The following is a 21725-nucleotide window of genomic DNA, read 5'->3' on the forward strand; positions in this document are numbered from 1 at the left end:
ATTCCATTTGATACAAAATCCACTTATCACCTACTGTGTGTTAGACACAATTCTAGTTACTGCGAATATGAAGATGAACAAGAATTTTTTCTTTTCACTGTAATGTTAAAATAAACATGTTTCTAAGGTGAAAACTAATTACTCCTAATGCGTTCTATTAGGATGTTCCTTATTCCTTTCATCTCCAACCCTGGCCAGGTGGGACACTGTGTTTCTATCCAGGATTCAGGCCTAGGGACCCATGTCTGAACTGGTCACAGAACATAGTATATGGGAGTGGCAGTATACCGGCAGATTTTGAAAAATAGCATTATAGCAGGAGGGATCGTTATGAGGTTTCATACATCCAGGTGGCCACAAGATTGAGTCTAGGAAAGCCACCTAAAGCAGTGAGGCGCAGATTGGTAGCAGGACCCAGAGAGGCAACTGTCCAGGGAGGCTGGCAAGTAGACAATCATCGAGTTGGTGGTGACAGGGTCAGGGACGGGGAGGTTTACACTTCATCCAGAGGATAGGAGTCCCTCAGTTTGGGACGAGGCAAAAGAACCTTCACAGAAGGCTTCAAAATTGAGTTCCACAGGATGTTAATACACATTTGCAGAGATTTCCTGGTCATTTGGGAAAAGCTACATGAACCAAAATTAAAATGGTTTCTTCATTGGCTAGTTGGGGCACTGTGAAACTGCTGCTTTTCCTGCCTCCTTTTTCCTGGTTTTAGCTGATTTCTCCAGACTGGACCTCTGAAGCATCTCTATGACCGTATACATCAATATGCTCCAAAATAACGTAAATCCCCAGGTCAGTGTCAGGCAGTCTTTGTTCCAGCATTACATACCGTTCTTCTCTACTTTCCATGAAATATGCTCATGTACAAAATGTCATATAATAAGATAATTAGGGGAAATATAGGTTGCTCTACAAATACCTAAAAATTAATTTTGTTTAAAGAATTGCAAACGATCTCACCTAAAGAACTGTATAGATATCTATGTACCATATGATAGAAAAGTTTCTCTATTATGAAAGGTATTTTGGTATACATTAAATGAAAGTTGATATGAAAAGCATTATAATCTAGTGGAAAGATGAAGTTTGGAATCAAGAGACTTGAGTGTAAGTCCCAGTTCTGCTATTTGCTCTCTAGGAGGCCCAAGACAAATCACCTAAGTTTCCAAAACCTGTGTTTACTTATCTGTAAATGGGGATAATCATTACTGGACCTCTATAAGTCAGAGGTCCATTTGAGTCTGAAATGAAATAATATACATCAAAGTACTATCTTAACTAATCTTCCACAAAAATGTGAGGTGCTTTTGACATAAACATTGGGTCTTGGCGTGTCTTCCAAAGGAGGCGTCTACTTTTGATGACCATTGTCCACAGCTGGTCCTGGCTGACATGAAGCCTTGGCCATAAACTCCTCCTGCATTGATGGGATTTCTGGTTCATTTTGAGGAGGGATTGATCCTTGGTCTCTTTTACAATCTACTAATCCAAACTTGGCTGACCCTCTTGGTCATGGTGTACCGCTGACTGAGGCAATTCTCACAACTAGGGCTGGAGACTATCACAATCTCTTTTTACCCAAGGAATTCTTGTATGCATGGCTGCTTGAGGAACATGAACTCTCCCTGGCAATAAGGAGTAAATCTCTCTCCATAGCTTTCACCAATGGAATACAAACCTACTTCACATTCATGTTTTGAATGGTAATTGGACAAGCACAACATGAAATAAAATGGCATCCTTTCTTTTGATAAAAACGGTTCACTGCATGTCTAGAAGAGGCCTTTTCTTTCTTTTCTTTTCTCATGCTTTGCTCTCCTTTGTTTCTGTCCCAAGAGAGGCAGAGGTTTTAATGTGATCAACTTTAGACACTAATAAAGGGTTAAACAGCTGTCACAGATCTTCTCTTACACTTTAGATTTCCTCTTATATAAAAGGAAAATGGACCATGGGAGAAGATGGGATGATGATACCAAAATAATCCCTCTAAACCATCCCTTTTCTCACCAAACTGCAACTCTGTGACATGACAGATGTTATATACTTGTTAGAGAAAAGAGTCATTCTGTATGTAAGGAAAAAAAGAGTGTTCTGTGTCTATTTCCAGAGACCCCTTGGACCAAGGTGGGAATAGCACTGAAAGACTGAGGATGATGTCAAATCGTGTTTTTCTAGGACACTGAATTTTGTAGGACATTGAATAATGGGTATTTAATTTAAAGAAAAATAAGTTTTCTCTTCCATATAAGACTGTGCTTGGAAGGTTAGATAAAGAACCACTTATTTCTAATCCTTCCATCAGAGATAGAGAAACAGAAAAGTAAGTTTATTTGGGCGTAAAAATATTTGCAAATAAACCTTTGTTTTCATCAAGAAAACCAAATGGAATCTTTCAAATGGCAAACACAGTAATTGTTGAAAGCAAAAGGTCACACTAGATTAGTTTTATTGAAAAAAAAAAAGAAGTGATAAAAGCTCTTTCTCCTTTTCTAAAACTAATTAAAGAAGCAGATGAAAGAACTTTGCTGTGGTAAACATGCTGTTCACTGAAGCAGGCTTACATTTAATTTCATGCTGGGCTTGCTTAATTATTGTACAAAACACAATTCGAGGTTAGTAAACTTATATGAGTATGAACGTGTGCATGAATTTGGCTGTAGATAAAATCTTGTTGAAAAAGCAGAAAAATTTCAGTAGAAATGTATTATTACTTGGATGGAGACGATCTACAGAAACTTATATCTACACAAGGACTATCCTATTACTTCGTGTTTGTTCCTATTTGCATTCAGGCTATCTTGCAGGAGAAAAATTCTGAATGTCTAAAACAACATGTCGAAAGAGAAGTATTTTGCTGTTTCTAGTGACTGGGGCTATCAATAAAGTCTTGACCATTTTGCCGTTTTATTACTACTTGAAGTGAAAATGACTGAAGGGACATAAGAGAGCTGTTCTCTAGTCTTTGTTTTGCCGCTTGTCAAACCACTTAGCCTCTCTGGGTTTTAGTGTTCTTTGTTTGCAACAGGCTGGGTTAGAAAAGATAATTTGTTATTCTCCAATTAAATTACATTTGGAGGCTAATATATTCCTACGGTAGAGGAAATCCAGCTCCATTTAGAAATCAGCTTAGAGATGACCTTTCCCAGGTACAAAATTCCAAGTATTGCAAGGAAGTACACAACTACAGTTGATGCATTTACTTTCATGTTATAGTGAGCACATTTAAGGTGTCCAGAGAAATGTATAACATCAGCAGGATAATGCATTACAGGCAGCTTATTTAATAGATTGTGTCCCACATTTGCTACTTTTTAATACACACACAAGAAGGAATTTTTAAATGCTTCATTAAAAAGCAATCCATGATTATACTTAACTTTTAGTCTTCTGCCAAAAAGATTTGTTTTTCAGAGCTTAGATACTTGCTGATGTAGTATAAGATAATGACCCAGTACAACAATTCTATTCATACAGCTATGAAGTCAATTAAGTTCAAGTTGATGATTTAAGAGAGCATTTTTAAGCATTTCTTACCTTAATTTCCAGTACATTTTCATTGCCTATTGAGATCATCACTGGCTTTTCAAAAGGCTTAAACACAGGATTATGTACATAAATGAGATCAAAGTATTTGGAATGGATCCCATCTAACATGAAAAAGGCTTTGGTTTTCAGAGGGAGTTGCAGATTCAGCTGTTGCAGTGAAGGAGTCGTACAACAGATTATCTCTGAATTAGAGCGATGTTGACATGCCTATAGTAAGACACAATTATTCACTGTAGACAGAATATAGCTTGACAACATCCATAGCAGCTACTACGTTTCACTGTTTTAGACAATTAAAATATATAACTTTTGAAAAAAATCTGCATTTAATTTCCTAATGTTGAAGGATACATTTCTGGAAATATGATAGATGTAAAATCCTCGAAACAACACAGTCTTTAAAGGAACACAGAGCTTCATTAGTCTGGGATAAACCATACTGATCTAGTTGAAGCTGGCTCTCTCTCGCTCTGTTACTTTTATTTTCCTTAAGATGACAGGACAGTCACCTGGAGGGACTGCCTCCTTGTTTATGAAACACCAATGTCAGAGTGAGAGCTGGACTTTGTGTGTTACAAGTCCTTGATTCACATCTTACTTTTAAAATAAGTTGTGAGAATCAGGGCAAAGCCCTTAATAGGAGACTCAGTGCCCTCAAATAAGAATTAAGATTAAAATGTTATTCACAGTGTGTGATGCTACATGGTAAGTGCTAATGCCAACAAGTGAACACCATACCGATGACATTATAATTAGCTACGCAGTCAGGTCATTTTATTAGTGTGTTTTAAACTATGAATTTCTGAGTGCCAGGTTCTGTGCAAAATACTTTATAGGCTGATCTCATTTCATCCTCACAACAGTCCTAACAGATAGGTGCTACGATTACCCACATTTTATAGATGAAGAAACTCAGCTTTTTGAGCTAATGTCATTAGTCCAGGTCACACAACTCTGAATGGCAGTGTAGGGAACATAAATCCTAGGCCATTGGCTTAAGTTCACTGCCTGCACTTCCATGCTCTGTGGCTTCTTGCTCACTCTATATTCTCTATCGGTAGATCTTTTCCTAAGCTATTTTACAAAGGCTCTGCTATTATTATTTCATGCGCTTTCATCTCTCATTTCAAATCTTCCCCTTTGGAATTCTGATTTATGGAAGTTTGGAAAATGTGGTTTCCTCTTGATTGTGCTTAGACTAAACCAGCTACACAAAGTGGCACATTTGAGGTTAAATGGTTGCATTTTTTCCCCCAAGGAAAAGACAAACAAGCAACAACATCCTTAGATTTCCTTTTCTTTGACAAGTAGAGTTGGAGATAAAACAATTACTTATGCCCACAATAGAAAAAGGACTCAGGATATACATAAAAAGCACAAGCAAAATTGGGTATTTGATATTTTCTTCTAAAAATAATTTTAAAAAATTACCCTACATTTAAAAATGCATGCTATAAGCAGATAAAGAACACAGATACATAGATATAATAGAAACAAAATATTAGTTTTATACCAAATTCATATTATAATGCCAAAAGCATCATCTTGAAAAATGGAAATGAACAGTTTTACTGCCAGTACAATAATTCTCTATTAACAATAAGGAATTTGAAAACTATACAATGAATTGCTGGCTTCTGGGGCATAATGTGTATTAATTAATTTTGTTAAGATGGTAATTTTTTATTTTATTTTTAGTATTTTTATTTTAAAAGATTAGAGTTTGCTGGACATAAAATTTATTGTGGCTGGATCAGTGTATCGAAATCAGGCCTGGCCAAGAATTTTCATTTGTTAAATAATAAATGGGTTCAATTTATCATGGTCAGCTTCAAATTCTATAAGCACCAAGGAACGTAGAAGGAACACACATTTCTTTATGAGGTAGTTCTCACAAATAATAGTCAAATATAATTCTCCCTTCTTGTCCAATTCTAATGTATATTCCTATTGTGATAATCCGTTTCTGGCTAAAACAAGAGAAGTTTACATTTCCAGACATGTAGAGATAAGATTTTTATCTTCTATCATTGTTTGAACCTACCTTGGGTTATGGAACTCTTATGCCTCACATCTACGAGGTTTTTAAGTAAATGTTTGATTACAAATGAATGAATAAAGCCAAAAGATGTTCTAAATGTCATCAGAATGCTGGTGAAGGGGAAGGAAACTTAGCTATTTTTTTTTTTAATAACCCAGGTTCAGTGTGAATTAGATAAACTAATAATTTCTCAGATTTCCAAAGTGTCAAATGCCAACACCAGAAAGGGTATTCTTATTTGGTTAACGAAAAATTGTTCTGTTTGGCTGCAGAGAAGTGATGTTCTTTAAATTAATAGCAGTGGTATTCTAACTTTATTTGTGGCCATGTGTGGGGATTGGTTTTAAAGCTCTCTACTTCATACGGTGACTCCCAGGAGTACAATCTCTCAGGAATATGATAAAAATCTAATAATACACTTTAGAGGTGATGCAATGTGGCTGATTGAGAAGGTCAAGAAAAATCTCATTGGAGATGACCTTATTGTTTGGTGATTTGGCTTGACATTTCTAGCCCCAAATTGGTTTTTGTAATTAAAGAACACTGTGGCTTTAGTCTTCAAGAAATATTGGATGGAGAATCTAAAAGAAAGTGCTGTAATTCAATCTATCACCTGTCCAATCAAGACCTTGCTTGAGAGGGGGCACTTACAACTTTTATTTTTAGTTGAGTGCACACAAGTCCAACTAGATTATAGTATTTTATATTAGAGAAAAACATCAACAAAAATATGAAATCCTTGTAAATAACGCCAACATTCCTAAAGCCTAATCTAAAACTATCATTTTAATGTGATCTATATAAATTGTTAGACCATAAAATAGGTCAATCACTTTTGAGGAGGTATTCAGTTAAATTTTGATTGACCTTGCAAATAAAAGAAGGGAAGATGGAGAAATACCAAGTAACATACACTCTAGGACATCAGTCTTCTAATGCTCTTTCTCATTACTTGATAACATGCTAACAAAGGGAGAAGAACAGTAGCAACAGCGTTCTTACAGTGGGATGTAAGAACATACGTGTACCTGCCACTTAGAAAGACAAGGATTCTGCTGGAGGATTAGAGTAAAAGGGTAATATTCTTTGGTGCATTAAAAAAGGGATTCTGTGGACTGAATGTTTGTGCCCCTCCTCACATCACATGTTGTCATCCCAATCCTCAGCAGGATGGTATTTGGAGATGGGGCCTTGGGAAGGTAATTAGGTCATGAGAGTGGAGTTCTTATGAAGGAGTTAGTGCCATTATAAAAAGAGAATTAAGGGGTGCCTGGGTGACCCAGTCAGTTAAGCATCTGACTTTGGCTCAGGTCATGATCTCAGGTTCTGGCTCAGGTCATGATCTCAGGTTCTGGCTCAGGTCATGATCTCAGGGTTCTGGGATCGAGTGGGTTCTCCCCACTCAGCAGGGATCCCCCTCTGCCCCCTCTCTCTCCTTCTCCACTCCCTTCTGTCTCTCCCCCCTGTCCCTCCCTTCCCCTCCCCCTGCATGTGTGCACACGCTCTCTCACAAATAGATAAATAAAGAAATCTCAAAAAAAAAAAAAAAAAAGAGAGAGAGAGAGAGAGAGACACACACACACACACACACAAGAGAGCTTGCTTCCTCTTTCTCTCTATGCCATGTGAGGATAAAATGAGAAGGTGGTCTTCTGCAAATTAGAAACAGTGCCCTCACCAGATGCTTGGATTTGCTAGTACCTTAATCTTAAACTTAATCAGACTTTAGAAGTAGGAGAAATAAATGTTTGTTGCTTAAGCCACCCAGTCTATGGTATTTTTGTTATAACATCCTGAACTAAGATAGGGAATGATGTAGTTTCTACCTGTGTTGACTATCTTTAAAAACACTACCTCAAGTTGATAATCATTTGTGTCTAACATTTTGTGTGTGTGCGTGTATGTGCATTTTATAATGTTATAACGTTAACCTGAGACAAGAGAATTTTAGTTGCTGTATAAAATAGACTATTTGACCTGTGCTGCAAGGAAGGTAACTAGCAAAATTAAAAGCAAAACTCAGAGACACTTGGGTGGCTCAGCGGTTAAGTGTCTGCTTTCAGCCCAGGGCGTGGTCCTGGAGTCCTGGGATCGAGTCCCACATCAGGCTCCCCGCATGGAGCCTCCCTCTGCCTGTGTGTCTGCCTTTCTCTCTTTTTCTCACTCTCTGTGTCTCATGAATAAATAAATAAAATATTTAAAATAAAATAAAAGCAAAACACAAATGTCCTATGTATCCTGAAAGCCAGGGGTAAAGGCAGAGATGAAGTGTTTTAAGTACAACCATCTCTCAAAGACTTACCACTGTAAAGTTCCTTCTTGTTTCATGGACATCTATTACCATCCTCAGGACACTCACTGAATTCAGGTTTTTTCCAACAGCTGTTATTGTGCTCCCACCACTGGCAAAATAAAACAGAAAAATAGCAATATTGAGAGGTCCTTTCTCTACCATGTATTTTAAGAAAGAAGTTAAATTACATCACATGTCATGACTACAGTTTATAGTCACAGCCAAAGTCAAATGGAAGTTCAATGGTCACTCTTCTTTGGAAACAACTTATTGAAACTGAAAATATTTTTAAAAATTCCTATTTCATAAGTTGAAGAAATGTATTTTTCTTTTTATTCACTAAGTATGCAAAAGAATTTTTTTTTAACTTTTAAAAATAAATCCAAGAAAAATGAACTTAGACAGGATTAATGGAAACAGGCAGACTGAACTGGGCCCAATGAGATACTGACTCAAAAGGAGTCTCGTATAAGGAAAAGCTGTGTCTAAAGCAGGCGGAGCAAAAATACACTGAAGAATAGAGGGAAAAAGGTAATTTCACTTTTGGGCACTCAAGTTAGTACAGAATTGACGTTTACACAATGTACGTGAATAAATACTATGGTGCCACATTTAACTGTTGCACTGAAATCCATTTAAACTGTAATAGAGTAGGATAAAATGTTTCTTGGCATGAACCTAGCAATGATAAAGTCAAATCGTACTCAGAACCTGAATGTAGTTTTCACTCCTGAATTAGAAAGGCAGCCTTTAAAAGAAATGGAACAGCATCAAAGCTAGAGATAAAACTGCAATTCCTCTGGACTATTTGACAGACAAATCATTCTTATGTTCATTATTTTTTTTTTAGATTTTATTTATTCATGAGAGACACAGAGAGAGAGAGAGAGAGAGAGAGAGAGGCAGAGGGAGAAGCAGGCTCCATGCAGGAAGCCTGATATGGGACTCGATCCGGGGACCTCAGGATCAGGCCCTGGTGAAGGCGGTGCTAAACCGCTGAGCCACCCAGGCTGCCCTGTTCATTATTTTTTTATACCCATCAGAAGATTATACTTACCTAATAAAAGATTTCGTTGGATGAATTGCATAGACAATGGGGTCTTCCTGGTAACTGAAGCTGTTCATCTCTCGGTTGGCTAGGTCAATTTTCAATTTAATAGGAAACTCAGTTGCAGTGGCTTGAGCTGGGGTATAACATTCGAGAATACTATCTGACACACTGAAAAAAAATTAAGAAAACTGACCTTAGCTATTAGATACATATTTTAGAATTACATGCATAAATCAAAAGTATATCACTCATTGGCTCCTAAATGAGAATTTCCAGATGTGTCTAGAAAAAAGCTTTCTAATGTGGCCTATTTACATTTGACTGGATCCCAAACCTAGCCTTGTTGTAGAGAAGCCGTCAAAGACCTCAAAACATTTGGGATTTTAAGTAATTTTTAAAGTATCTTTTTGGTACTTGATTAAACTGAGCTCTTTCACCTCTAAGGATCAAACATAACTTCCCTCTAAACCCAATCTCCCCCATCTTTCTCACCTCCCTAAAGTGATTTAGGGAATTGCAAATCTTGATGGGAATGTTTAATTTATTGTCAATCACCAGAATCTCACGGCTCACAGCATAGTCAGGATCCTAACATGTAACACTAGAGAAGGTAGATGGAAAGATGAAATTTAAAAAGTGAAATTAATAAGCATAAGGGAAGGGTAGAAAAATCAGCAAAAGGGTAGATGGATATGGGAAGAAGGAAGTTTTGTCAGTAGAGGAGTAAATACTATACAACTTGATTTTCCTCCACAAAAAAAAAAAAGAACAATCTTTTCTTGATTTGTTACGTATAGAAACTAATTCTACTTGACTGATGCAACAAAAAATAAATATACAACACCTTTTTAAAGTACATGTTTTTCCACCCATTGAAATGTGTCTAGAATTCCCACTGTTGAGGTATTTTCCAGTTAAAGTGAGCAAGGTGCCACCATTCTTGGGACCATAACTTGGAGAAATACTTGTTATAATAGGATCCTGAATAGGAAATAAGCACAAAACAAAACAAAGTAACTTGTTAATTTTATGACTCTAAATAGATTAAGTAACAAATATCCTAGTTCTTGAGAACATAGTGCTTAGACTTACCACATACGAAAATGTACTATATTGTGCTGTCCCTCGACCATTTGAAATAATTATGGATATATTGAAATGCTCGTTCACTGCAGGGCCAACTGTGCATTTCAGCCTGAAAAAAACCCCAAAGTTTAATATATTGCAAATCCAAAGGAATTTTCTAGTTTGGCTGTTTCATGTGAAGGAACATTAACTGTAAATTGTGAGCTGGCTACTCTGAATAGCAAACAGGGTTTTGTGGTATTAGGGCTAAAAATCGTATATTTCCACTTCTGTACTATTACACTTCACACAGACAACATGGAACTGTTAAACATCATCAGTGTGGACCTCACCAATTGAAAAATTTATAATAATCTGGGTCTAAGCCTCTAAAACTGTAGGCATAATGCTTGGTGTACTTAAGATAAAGAAATAATTCAGCACCATGTGAAATACTGGGCTAATTATAAATAAACCAAATCTCTTCATTAAAATATGTCAACAGGTACATTTCTGTGGTTACACATGTCACATGTTTATTTACATTACTTTAAAAATCATGAAATTGTGACAGACTTTCCATAGAATTATTTTTGAATATTAATTCAAAATCTTACAGTCCTGAAAAAGTATAAATATGATTTGTTTTTATTTATTTATTTATTTATTTATTTATTTATTTATTTATTTATAAAGATTTTATTTATTTATTCATGAGAGACACAGAGAGAGAGAGAGAGAGAGAGAGAGAGAGAGAGGCAGAGACACAAGCAGGCTTCATGCAGGGAGCCCGATGCGGGATTTGATCCTGGGCCTCCAGGGTCACACCCTGGGCTGAAGGCAGACGCTCAACCACTGAGCCACCCAGGCATCCCTGATTTGTTTTTTATTAAGCAACTTTTTAAAGAAGAGAATGAATTATGTTTTACTTTTACAGGCTCTAACACATAAAGCAGGGAGTAAGAACTAACAAGGGAGATTTCTAGAAAGAACTTGTTTTTCCATTAGCCAAACAAGTACGACATTAATAGATGTTATGGTCCCTAGACCTCTGCGTGATCCCAGAAAGAATTCTACAAGGTATAAAATAACCACATGATAGGAGTTTTATAGCCATAAAACTTGAAATGTTTGGTTGTTATTACTACACGATAACTAAAAGTTTCTGGATTCCTCGTTCATTATGGGATTTACATTGATAGAAGGTGAACGTAGAAAATGGCAGAACAAGCATGTGTCTTGGATCAGGAGAGTTGAGTCTGAAGGCCTCTCGAGCTCTCACCCTCTGGATTGCCTCTGCTAAACCAGGCTCCACTTCTCTGAACTTCAGACACGACCTTTGTAAAATCAGTATGGTGTTGCTCTCTCCTGGGATGAGTGGCTATATGAGATAAACCGCTGAGCCACCAGGGCTGCCCTGTTCACTGATTTTTATAGAAAAAACCATTGGAGACTATATTTGAAGATTTTGAAGTTGGAGCAACTCTAACAAATGCTGTTCTTTCAAACCTACCCAAACAATTTCTGAAGAAATGTTACAAAAATGGTTGAAAAACTCCCAGATGCTGGATTCTTCTTTTCTTTACCTCAGCAATGTCATCTTTCTCCTTTTTAAATCCCGGTGTGTAAGTAAGTAGGTTTAAAAACAAAACAGTTGGGCCGCCTGAGTGGCTCAGCAGTTTAGCACCTGCCTTCGGCCCAGGGCGTGATCCTGGGGTCCCAGGATCGAGTCCCACGTCGGGCTCCCTGCATGGGGCCTGCTTTCCCCTCTGCCTGTGTCTCTGCCTCTCTCTCTGTGTGTCTCTCATGAATAAATAAATAAAATCTTTAAAAAATAAAATAAAAAAATAAAAACAAAACAGTTTCTGGGCGCTTGGGTGGCTCAGTCAGTTAAGCGTCTGCCTTTGGGTCAGGTCATGATCCCAGGGTTCTGGGATCGAGTCCCGCAAAAAGCTCCCCACTCAGCAGGGAGCCTGCTTCTCCCTCTCCCAATCCTACTCCTCCTGCTTGTGCTCTTTATCTCCCTGTCAAATAAATAAATAAGATCTGAAAAAAAAAAAAAAACCCACACAAACAAAATGCAAAACAGTTCCACAAAGGATGTTTAGAGGACCAAGACTTACTAATTCAAGACATGGAGATTTGGGACAGTCTTTACAAGCATTCATTCTAAAACAGAACCTGTTTTCCAACCACATTCCAGCAAAACATTTTAAGATCCTTACATATTTGTTGTGCTCTCACTTAAGGTCAAGGTGCAGCTCTCATTTCCAAGGAAAACTTTGGTTTTCTTTAAATCAAATTTATTATTCCTCCTGAATCCGAAGTCCCAGCCACATACAGTCAGCACTGTCCCTCCTTCCAGGGGTGCACTAGTTGGGAAAACCTACAAGGACAATCAAAAAGTTTAAGAAGAAGTCAAGACATTATCTTTCGTTTGTGTGCGAAACAAACAAAACATGCATCCACAGTCTGACATTTTTCTTTCACTGTCTTAAAAAATGGAATTTTCACTGCAGGAAAAAAAAGGTCACAAATTTCACAGAATCTGGAACAAATATTAAAACTAAGATGCTAGGGACACCTGGGTAGCTCAGCGGTTGAGTGTCTGCCTTCGGCTCAGGGCGTGATCCTGGCATCTGGGATGGAGTCCCACGTCGGGCTCCTTGCATGGAGCCTGCTTCTTCCTCTGCCTGTGTCTCTCTCTCTCTCTCATTGTCTCTCATGAATAAATAAATAAAATCTTAAAAAAAAAAAAACTAAGATGCTAAAAAAAAAATTGAAATCTCGGGGAGCCTGGAGGCTCAGTCGGGTAAGTGTCTGCCTTTGGCTCAAGTCATGATCTCAGGGTCCTGGAATGGAGCCCCACACGGGGCTCCTTGCTCAGCGGGAAGCCTGCTTCTCCCTCTCCCTCTGCCCCTCCTTCCACTCATGCTCTCCCTCTCTCTCTCTCTGTGTCAAATAAATAAATAAAATCTTAAAAAAAAAAAAGAAAAGAAAAAAGACTAAATGCTGCTGAAATAAGTTGTTTTCAGGAGATCCAGAGATGGAACAGAGAGCAGATTCAGCCCGGGTGGAAATGGAGGGCCTTCTTGGGCCAGTCTGAAGTGAATTCATCTGGTAATCTTCTAGGGTGGAGCAGACACAGTTTGGGCCCAGACTTTTACATTCTTGTAACTTTCATTATAACTCCTCCATGGGCCTCCAGATCAAACTCTGACCAAAACCTTTCCTGGGCCCTAGGAGTCAAGCACCCATATGTGTCTCGCTTTGTGCACCAGCTGGGTGCTTGCTACTGCCTTGTGCTGAGGTATTGCCCACCCAGAGAAAAACAAAGTCACACAGTAAAAATACCTCTGGTATCCAGTGTCTTCACAGCTGCATTCAGCAGCCATCATGATGCTCAACACAGAGACGGTATTCAATATGTATCTACCATTCATTCATTCATTATTCATTATAAATCATCTTCCATGTGCTACGCATTAACAAATGAATGAATGAATCTATTTTTTATACTTGTTAATTCATATTTATTACTGATTTGGTATTTTCCTTTTTTTCTTTAAATCTGCTCACCATTTGATATATATCAGCTGGCTGGCTGACACACTCAGCTTTTAAAAAATGATGTAATTTTAAATAAATACATGCAGTGTATTATTTCTATTAGAAGTAGATATTAAAAAAAAATACAGAGAGCCCCCAATGTAGCAATGTTTCTAATTATGTCTCTTGGCATTATTTTACATCTCATTGCTAGGACTGATTTTTTTTTTTCTCCCCCATGTTCAATGTTAAATAAATAGGTTCATTTTCCTATTGCAGGTTTACTTTGGGTGTGTTGAAAGTAAGATCTGAGCTCATTAATAAAATTTTGGCCAGTGCGACACAAGATAGCAAAAGGTGCTTATGAAAGTCTATAAGACGACTGATCTTAGGCTAAATCTATTAAAACAAAACAAATTTCCAAGTTAAAAATAAGCTTCTCCTCAGCAGCTTTGTCACAATTGAGAAAGGAAATGCTCTTTTTTTTGGGGGGGGGGGCGCATATTGTAAATTGTGCTGTAAAGTACAATGGTGGGAAAACAGCAGCACCATAGAGGCAACTTGAAAATCAGTAAAGGTGTTTGCTAAAGGCCAAGTAGCAAAAGCCTAAAAGTGATTCCTTCACAGTTTAGAAGGGCTTTTAGCAAAATTCAAATTTGGAAACATTCCCATCCATCCCAAGTAAAGAATTCCAAACCAAAGTCTTAAACTTACCCTTGTTACCAGATTCCCTTAAAGTCTTGGCTTTACCCATAAAATCCATCACACACCTGTGCCCTTCACAAACATCTACTTGTCCAAGTCTAGGCAAATGAGAAATGTCAGAAATCCAGTAGGAGAGGGCGAGGCATCTAAGCCTCCTGGACTGTCTTCAGCCTGAGGCGGCCACATAGCTGCCTTTCCCTTGCTTAAGGAGGAGGTTCCCCCATAGAAAACAGCTGCCTAAGGCTGATGTTGGCCTGACCCTGCCGCTTAGATCCCTCCCTCCTTTCTATATAAAAATTGAAGTGTGTCACTCTACATACATCATTACTTCCTATATTCTATATATATTCCTATATAATATATATATCCCTATATAATGGATTGGGTGATGATTTGAGAAAAGATGTTGAGAGTTGTTCAGCTGCTATGCTGGGGACAGAAATGGAGGTTCTAAAACCTTTGCTGGTCAGTTGGTCAGGATTCCAAAGGCCAGCTGAGCTTAGCTATCCTCCCTGGGCTGCGATATTAGAGCAGGGCATCGGGAACGTTTCCCTCTTAGCTTATGGGGTAATGTTCACTCTTCCAGGGGAAAAGGAAGGAAGCGGTCTTGGACAACACACCCTGGGATAGAACCAACAATGAGCTGGCACTCTGAGCTATCCTGAAGGGCAGGGAAACTCTGTGGGAAGGAAATGAGCGTCCAGCATAAAGCCACAGATGCTAGGACTCCCACCTGTCTGGACAGGGGAGTAACAGCCACAAAAGCAGCTCTCACCCTTTCAGAGGGGAGAATGGTATAAACGATCACACTTTCAAAATCCACCAAGATAATACATGAGAACGCTAAAACAATACCCCCCTCCCCCATGGAAAATGAATTCCCTCTTCATTTGAATGAAGAATTCGCCTCTTCAGTAGTTAAAAAATCACAAATATATTGGTGGTCGTGTTATTGGTGGTAGCCTGAATGACCCCGCCCCCACTCCCGCTGCCCCATGAGATATCATTGTTGCTTCTTATCTGCATCTCCCAATCAATTAATAAGCCATTTTATTGTCTCACTGGGCCTGAATTCAATCCGACAAGATATGACAATTTTATCTTAATAAATTCAGAACTCATTGGAAAGTGCTCTTCCTTTTCTGAAGCATTTCTCGTTGCTCTTTAAGTATGAGATCAGATAACATGTTTGAAACAAAATAATGGGCTTGCAATCCTGAAATCTCTCTCATGTGGAATTGCAAAGAATTTCAGCCACTGAACATCATGTACCTTGAAAAGCAGGTTAACTCACATTTACTGGAAAGTAAAACTATACACTAGTTGGGTTTTGTGCCTACAGTGTTTAAGACAGATAAGAAATAGATGAATAATCTGTCTTATTTTTTGCAGTAAGAATGCTAAATGTCACGGTCTAGTGCAGCATGAAATCGTCCTAACAACTATGAACCGAAAGGGATTTATGGACTCAGCTGCACTACTTTCCTCCAAACCGTACAGCCCAAGCCTCACTGACTTGTGCACGATGCGACGCAACCTTTTAAAATCACCAACTACACAAAGTTGGGAGTTAGGAAAGGTGATGGCAGAGGGAGATTTAAAGACTGTGAGAGAGTGTCTGGTTCCAGAAAATCCTAAAATATTTAATTGTCTTAAAAAAACCATTTTAGTATGGTTTTCATGACTAATAGAAGGAAGTACATCGGTCAAATTTAACGTTCCTTTCGTACAGGCTCTCAACTGCTCTGTATTTAAAACACCAGTTTGGCTATTCTTGAAACTGTTGTGACTCCGTTGCATGTACACACACGCACACAACCTCCCCCCCCACCCCCATATACTCTCTCCATATCTCTTTCGCGGAATTGCTGAGTTCAGATTTCTCGTGTCTCAAATTGCCAAGGCTGTATGTTTAAACAAGTATAAAATTGCACGTGGTTTAAAAATATACTAAATTTTTTTTTAAAAAGGTGCATAATATACCACAGTATAGATTTGAATCTGTTTTCTTACTATCTCCTAGTTTATTCCCTGGCCCATCAAGCTAAGTCTTTATAACTGTGTTTCACCTAACAGAAAATGATTTGGTTTAAAATCCAGTCACCCTGCACAAATCTTGCCCCAAACCGTAACTAAACGAAAACAGCCATGCGCTTGGGGGAGGCGGGGTGGTGATTCTTGTTCTGACTTGCACGCTTTGTTTACTTGGGCTTGAACCAGGCGACCGAGACCTTTAACTTGAGTCTTTCACAAGAGCCATTTACTAAAGTCCAACTGTTCTATATGTGGGCAGGGAAAATACATACTGGGTCCTCATGAGGGAATTATTTTCAAGAACAAATGTATTTGGATCGAGACATTTAAAAAAAAAACTGCCATGGAGATTTTCATAGCACCAAATATCTGCTTCAACAAATAAGGAAGCAGAGGGTTGAGGAGCGTGGCCACAATGTTATGACTGAGCTCTCTGCTAGAAGCTAAATTCTCTAATAGGAGGAGGCACTTCTGTCTTGTTTGGTACACATGTCCTTAGTGTCTAGAAGAGGGCGGCTATATAGCATGCACTCAGTAAACAGTTTTGGAACGAACTAAAAAATGAAATGGCTCAGAGTATAGATGCTAGTATAGTCACCGGTTGCATCTGTACTTACTCGTCCAGGAACTTTGAGGGAAGCCACACAGCCACCAACAGGTGTTCACTGTCCACCCACCTCCCACAGTGGCCTGGGAAGGAGCCTCTATCTAGTCTTACGTGTGATGAGACAAGGCCACCATCTATCCATCACACAGGAAGAAACTTTCCGTCCTGTCTACCCCAGTGCGGCTGGCATCCCTAGCTTGCAAGGGTCAGCTGAAGATTCTGGATCATGCCACGAGCAGATCTCTCTGTGTGTGGTGGAGGCTCATGTCTGGGCACGGTAGATTACGTAGGTGGTGAGTCAGATAAGTCAGAAGGGAAGGGTCCCAGGATGAGGAAATGGGGAGCAGTATTGCTCACTGACCCCCGCTCTTTTATTCACAAAGCACAAGTTACTGAAGCAAGTAACTTCAGGTACAAGACGCAGGGTGATGTGTCCAAAGGCCACCGTGAAGGAAAACCCTGAAGATCGATGGGGCTTTGGCTGGTGTCTCGCAGCTAAATGAATAAATTGAATGTGAATTTTTGTCATTAATGGGATTTATGTTTACCAAAAGCCATACACGACAGCTGACAGATTCCTACCTCATAGATTGCAGGCAGACAGACCTCCTGAGTCCACGCTCCAGTGGGACATTCCTCCAGGTGCACACATCTATCGTGGCACCAGCCACACTGCACAAAGGGAGGGGCGGAGAGACACTGACTGCAGGACTGAAAATGCTCACAGCCTAAGCCATTCAGTGGGATCCTGGTGATCTGTGAAGGAAAGTGATGCAGAGAGCTTCCAGAGGGGTTGTTTGCTTGCTCAGTGAAAACTAAATACACCAAAGATAAATGTAAATATAATTGTATAGAGTCTACCAGAGATGGCACCTATGGGTGAAAGTCATGCAACAGTAATTAAGTGATTTAAACAAAACCCCCAAATTCCTTCCTTTCCTCTACAGTTGGCGCACATGTGATAAACATGACCACTGCTGTCCAGGGAACACAAGGACTGTCATGCAATGTGAGAGGTTTTATTTAGGAGGGACATTCTGCTCTGTCTGAGACGCTTTTAAAATAACAAGAGAATATAATTTAAGCTGCTGGAAAACACACTGAACCCCTGGGAAATTCTAAGTAAGTTTACATATCATTCGGCATCAGGATGCACCTCCTTCTCGAAGAGAAGAGGGATTATGGGCTGGTGTCAGATTCTGATTACATTTCAGGACTTAGCTGCCTGCGCTAGAGCTCTGCCCTTGGGACCATAATTCTCATTCCGCGCGCTTGTTTTTCTCACTGAGAAATACAGGACAAAAAAGGACGCATTATGGAGAGGACCTCCCTTTGGTCCAAGCTTCCTGAATAAAAATTTATCTTGGGTTCAGAAGATCTCTGGAATATTCCAGAAACAACCTGAGAGGGGAGAGGTGATTCCAAGACCAAGACAGAAAGCAGTTAGACGGAACTGCAAATACCGACTCAGGAAAACCTGCAGCCCTGGAACCTCCGTGTGGGGACAGGGCTTACCTTCTTCCCAGTGACAACGAGTGTGTAGCCGTTTTGGTTTAGTGGGTGCTCCACAATTGCTTCTGGAGACACGGGGTGGGAGTCCAGGCGGAAGTTCACGTGAGGGGTCGACAATCCTGATCGAGAAACCACGACCTGAGAAACGAGACACGAAAGACCTTGGTCCAACAAGCTCAGTTTAGATACAAGTGGAAAACGGGGACGATAATGCTAATAACAGATTAGGGGAGCTCGGGGGTATTTGAACCAAAGGCCCAATGGTTTATCTCATTGTAAATCAATACGACATCTCCTAATCTCCTGCCTTGAAGACAGCTCATCTGAACCCCCACGGCAGACTTTTGCATAAGATTTTTTTTAATGGTTTTTAGGGAAAGAGATCTTTTGGTCATCAACCAGCCCACGCAGACGGATCTTCACGATTGTATTGGGAACTGGAGGAGCCAAAACTCTCCCCAGAATAGAAGACCTCACTTACGCACAAGGATTTCAGATTATTTTTAAAATTTATTCTCCCTCCCTGCCCCAACTGGGCAGCTTTCCTTGACGTAGTGGAATGGATAGTGGATGGGGAGTCTGCAGGACCTGGACCTAGTTCCAGCTTTGCTACTCTTAAGCCATATTTATAGATCTTCTGAGGTCAAAATAGGCCTTCAGGTATTATAAAATAACGTGCTGTGGTTTCATAGGCCATGGTCCAATCGGATGTTATTTCTTGAATTATAAAGTTCCGCTTCTGGACCTGGTTTTATAATAAAGGTCTGATGGTTTTAAAAATGCCTTGGAAATGAGGTTTGACGACTTGTGTCATTCTTGCTTTCAGGTACTTCTAACTTAGGATGCTTCTCAGCCATATAACTTCCATCTTCCCGGCTGCTGGAACCCAGTAATAATGAAGTCCAGGGATAAAATCAGAGTGACTATCAGAGATGAACACTACCAAGACTTGAGGAGAGTTCTGGAGTGCTCGGAGGACTTTTACTCTTAAGCAGGCAATCGGTCTGCAACTCCATGAGGTGCAGGAGGCTGAGTGCAGCCCTGAGCTTGAAACTGCCTTTGTGAAATTGTCTGACATCCCAAATACCCTTTTATGTTTCATTGAAACTGTATTTATTTACCGGGGGTATGAAATCATGGGACAAACGTGGGCATCTATGAGATTATGATTAATAAAATAACCATTCGATCTCAGCTTTCTCATCTGTAAAATGGGAATGAAAATTACAGGTGTAATTAAATGCTTAGTACTCTTAACAAACACACACAACATATGAATGTTCCAGGGAACTAGCTGTAAATTTTTTCTTCAGCACAAACAGTCAAGTAGCCTGAAACCATTTGGGAAGATTCCCAAAGTATTTAATTTACTCCCAGAGAGTAGGTTGTTGATAGAGAAGCTAACCAAACTCACATATAGCTACAAAAGCTAAACATCATGACATTTTGTTCTAACACTTGTTCTATCCCAAACACTCAGCACTTTCAAAACATCTCCATTAAGCCGGGTGGCTATATTTGCACAGAAGTTAAAATGATGGATCAAAGGTCATTTGGTCAGGATGAGAAAGGATGGAAACGGTTGTTATTCCTAAATGTAGGGTCCAAATAGTTATCTGTGACTTTCGTAGCCAAAGTAAAAAGAAGTTTAATCATTGGTCTATCTCCCCCTTGGGTACAGGGTACAAACAGAACATCAGGATAGCAGACTTTTAATGTCTCTATCCCAAATTATCGAGATTTCGGTTACCCAATTTTTGACTCACTTCTGATGCTCACCACTTGTTTTTTCTATCTGACCATCCTCATTTTTTTTTTCATATTTCCCTGATTGCTACCAACCACTTTCAACTACGAAGATGAAAAAAAAAATCTCCTTCTCTCACACACAAGTCAAACACAAAACCAAACTCCAGCCTCCCTTAATAACTGGACTCTGTTCTCTGCCTCATTCTAGGCTTTCCACCTCACTGAAGATTATTCATCCCTTTGAACCTTCCTACGAATATTTGCATTTTGCCTCCCTTTTGTATCTTCCGTTCTATTCAGAACTGCTACATAACAATCAACTCTTAGCACCCCTTTTTATCCTTTTTGCTTTCCTTAATATCATCTCATATTTAAAACAAGCAATCCCTTCCTAATTACTAGGTCATCATCTTTGACTTTATCAAATATCTGAAGCTCATTCAAATGTTCATTCCCCAGAAAGGATTAACCTTTGTCTCTCTTTTCATAAAGAAGCTCTTCGCATCTCTGGAACTTGGGTCCATTGATTTATTCCCCGTCCAGACTTTTTGTCTGGAGAGCACCATATGTATATGAGACTGAGCCAGTCAATGTGCTGAGAGCTTTAAGTGAATATTTTGTTTACTTGCAAGAAATCCTACAAGGTAGATACTATTATTTGCCATAAAGAAAATACAACAGAGAATTTTAGCTAGAAAGTACAAGAGTCAGGTTTCCAAGGAGCTTTATCTAATGCCAGAATCCGATTTGCTTGACCTCTTCTTAAACACTCAACTGCTATACTCTTGGAGCACCAGAGTAAATACTAATAAAAAGCTTCAACTCTGAGCTCTCAAGAGCCACTCATGAGTCAAAGCATTAAAACAAATTTCACAATATATTTGCCTTGCCAAATACTCCTTGTTTCAGTAATCTTGGCTGCACAAGATAGGTGTGCCTAAGGAGAAAGACTCCACATCTAAATAGTTTTTGGTGGCACAGAGGAAATGTTACCGGTAGAGCCAGCGAGTTCTACTTTTGATCATGAGCTAGGATGAGTGTGGCTTTCTGGAGAAAATGGGATGAACCAGAGAAGACAGGGAAAAGTGAGATACCTGGAGTTTTAAGGAGAGGCCGCAAATACCTTTTTGTTGATCATTAGCCCGTTCTCTGCAGGATACCTACTGCTATAAAATGCCAAGAGTGCTTTTCTATCATTAATCCCTTACTTTATCTTATTGCTAGAATTCCAAATAATGGAGTAATCACTTTAACCCTCAAAATACCCCTGTAGGAATGTTTTTAAGAAATCAGACATACTTTTTGGTTGTCATGGAGATACTTCTAAGGACAGAACTGAATCTAGCACTTAAATTTAATTTTTATGATAAATCACTTGGCAATCTTAGGATAATTAGTATGAAATAGAAGAGTGGCAATTATCTTCGACTGTGTTGACAACTAATCTTTAATGTTTAGGTCTCAAAAAAAAAATCCAAAAAACTTTTATCTTTAATGCTCCTAAAAATACAAGACTGATATATTGGGTTTGAGAGAGTAGGGAGGAATCCAAATGCACTTGATTGTT

General features: G+C 39.0%; 1 protein-coding gene and 1 long non-coding RNA gene across 6 annotated transcripts in view; one reads left to right on the forward strand and one right to left on the reverse strand.

Moving 5' to 3' along the window:
• Positions 1-19593, forward strand: part of LOC144288524 (uncharacterized) — a 53958-nt gene extending 34365 nt beyond the window's left edge. Inside the window, exon 3 of the long non-coding RNA XR_013356389.1 lies at positions 19236-19593. This is a non-coding gene — a long non-coding RNA (uncharacterized LOC144288524). The remainder of the gene's footprint in view (positions 1-19235) is intronic.
• MET (MET proto-oncogene, receptor tyrosine kinase) overlaps positions 1-21725 on the reverse strand; it is a 126506-nt gene that overhangs the window by 44322 nt on the left and 60459 nt on the right. For all 5 annotated transcript variants that reach the window (XR_013356388.1, XR_013356387.1, XM_077856031.1 and 2 more), the window contains 8 exons: positions 18413-18547; positions 17480-17653; positions 12228-12388; positions 10030-10132; positions 9782-9918; positions 8944-9105; positions 7896-7995; positions 3541-3759 (listed from right to left, as the gene is read on the reverse strand). Coding sequence is in view for 3 of the 5 variants with exons in the window: in XM_077856031.1 (XP_077712157.1) it covers positions 3541-3759; positions 7896-7995; positions 8944-9105; positions 9782-9918; positions 10030-10132; positions 12228-12388; positions 17480-17653; positions 18413-18547 (1191 nt within the window). In the remaining 2 variants the exon portion in view is untranslated. The remainder of the gene's footprint in view (positions 1-3540; positions 3760-7895; positions 7996-8943; positions 9106-9781; positions 9919-10029; positions 10133-12227; positions 12389-17479; positions 17654-18412; positions 18548-21725) is intronic.

The sequence above is a fragment of the Canis aureus genome, chromosome 18, assembly GCF_053574225.1.
Source record: "Canis aureus isolate CA01 chromosome 18, VMU_Caureus_v.1.0, whole genome shotgun sequence".
In the NCBI taxonomy this organism is placed as follows: Eukaryota; Metazoa; Chordata; class Mammalia; order Carnivora; family Canidae; genus Canis; species Canis aureus.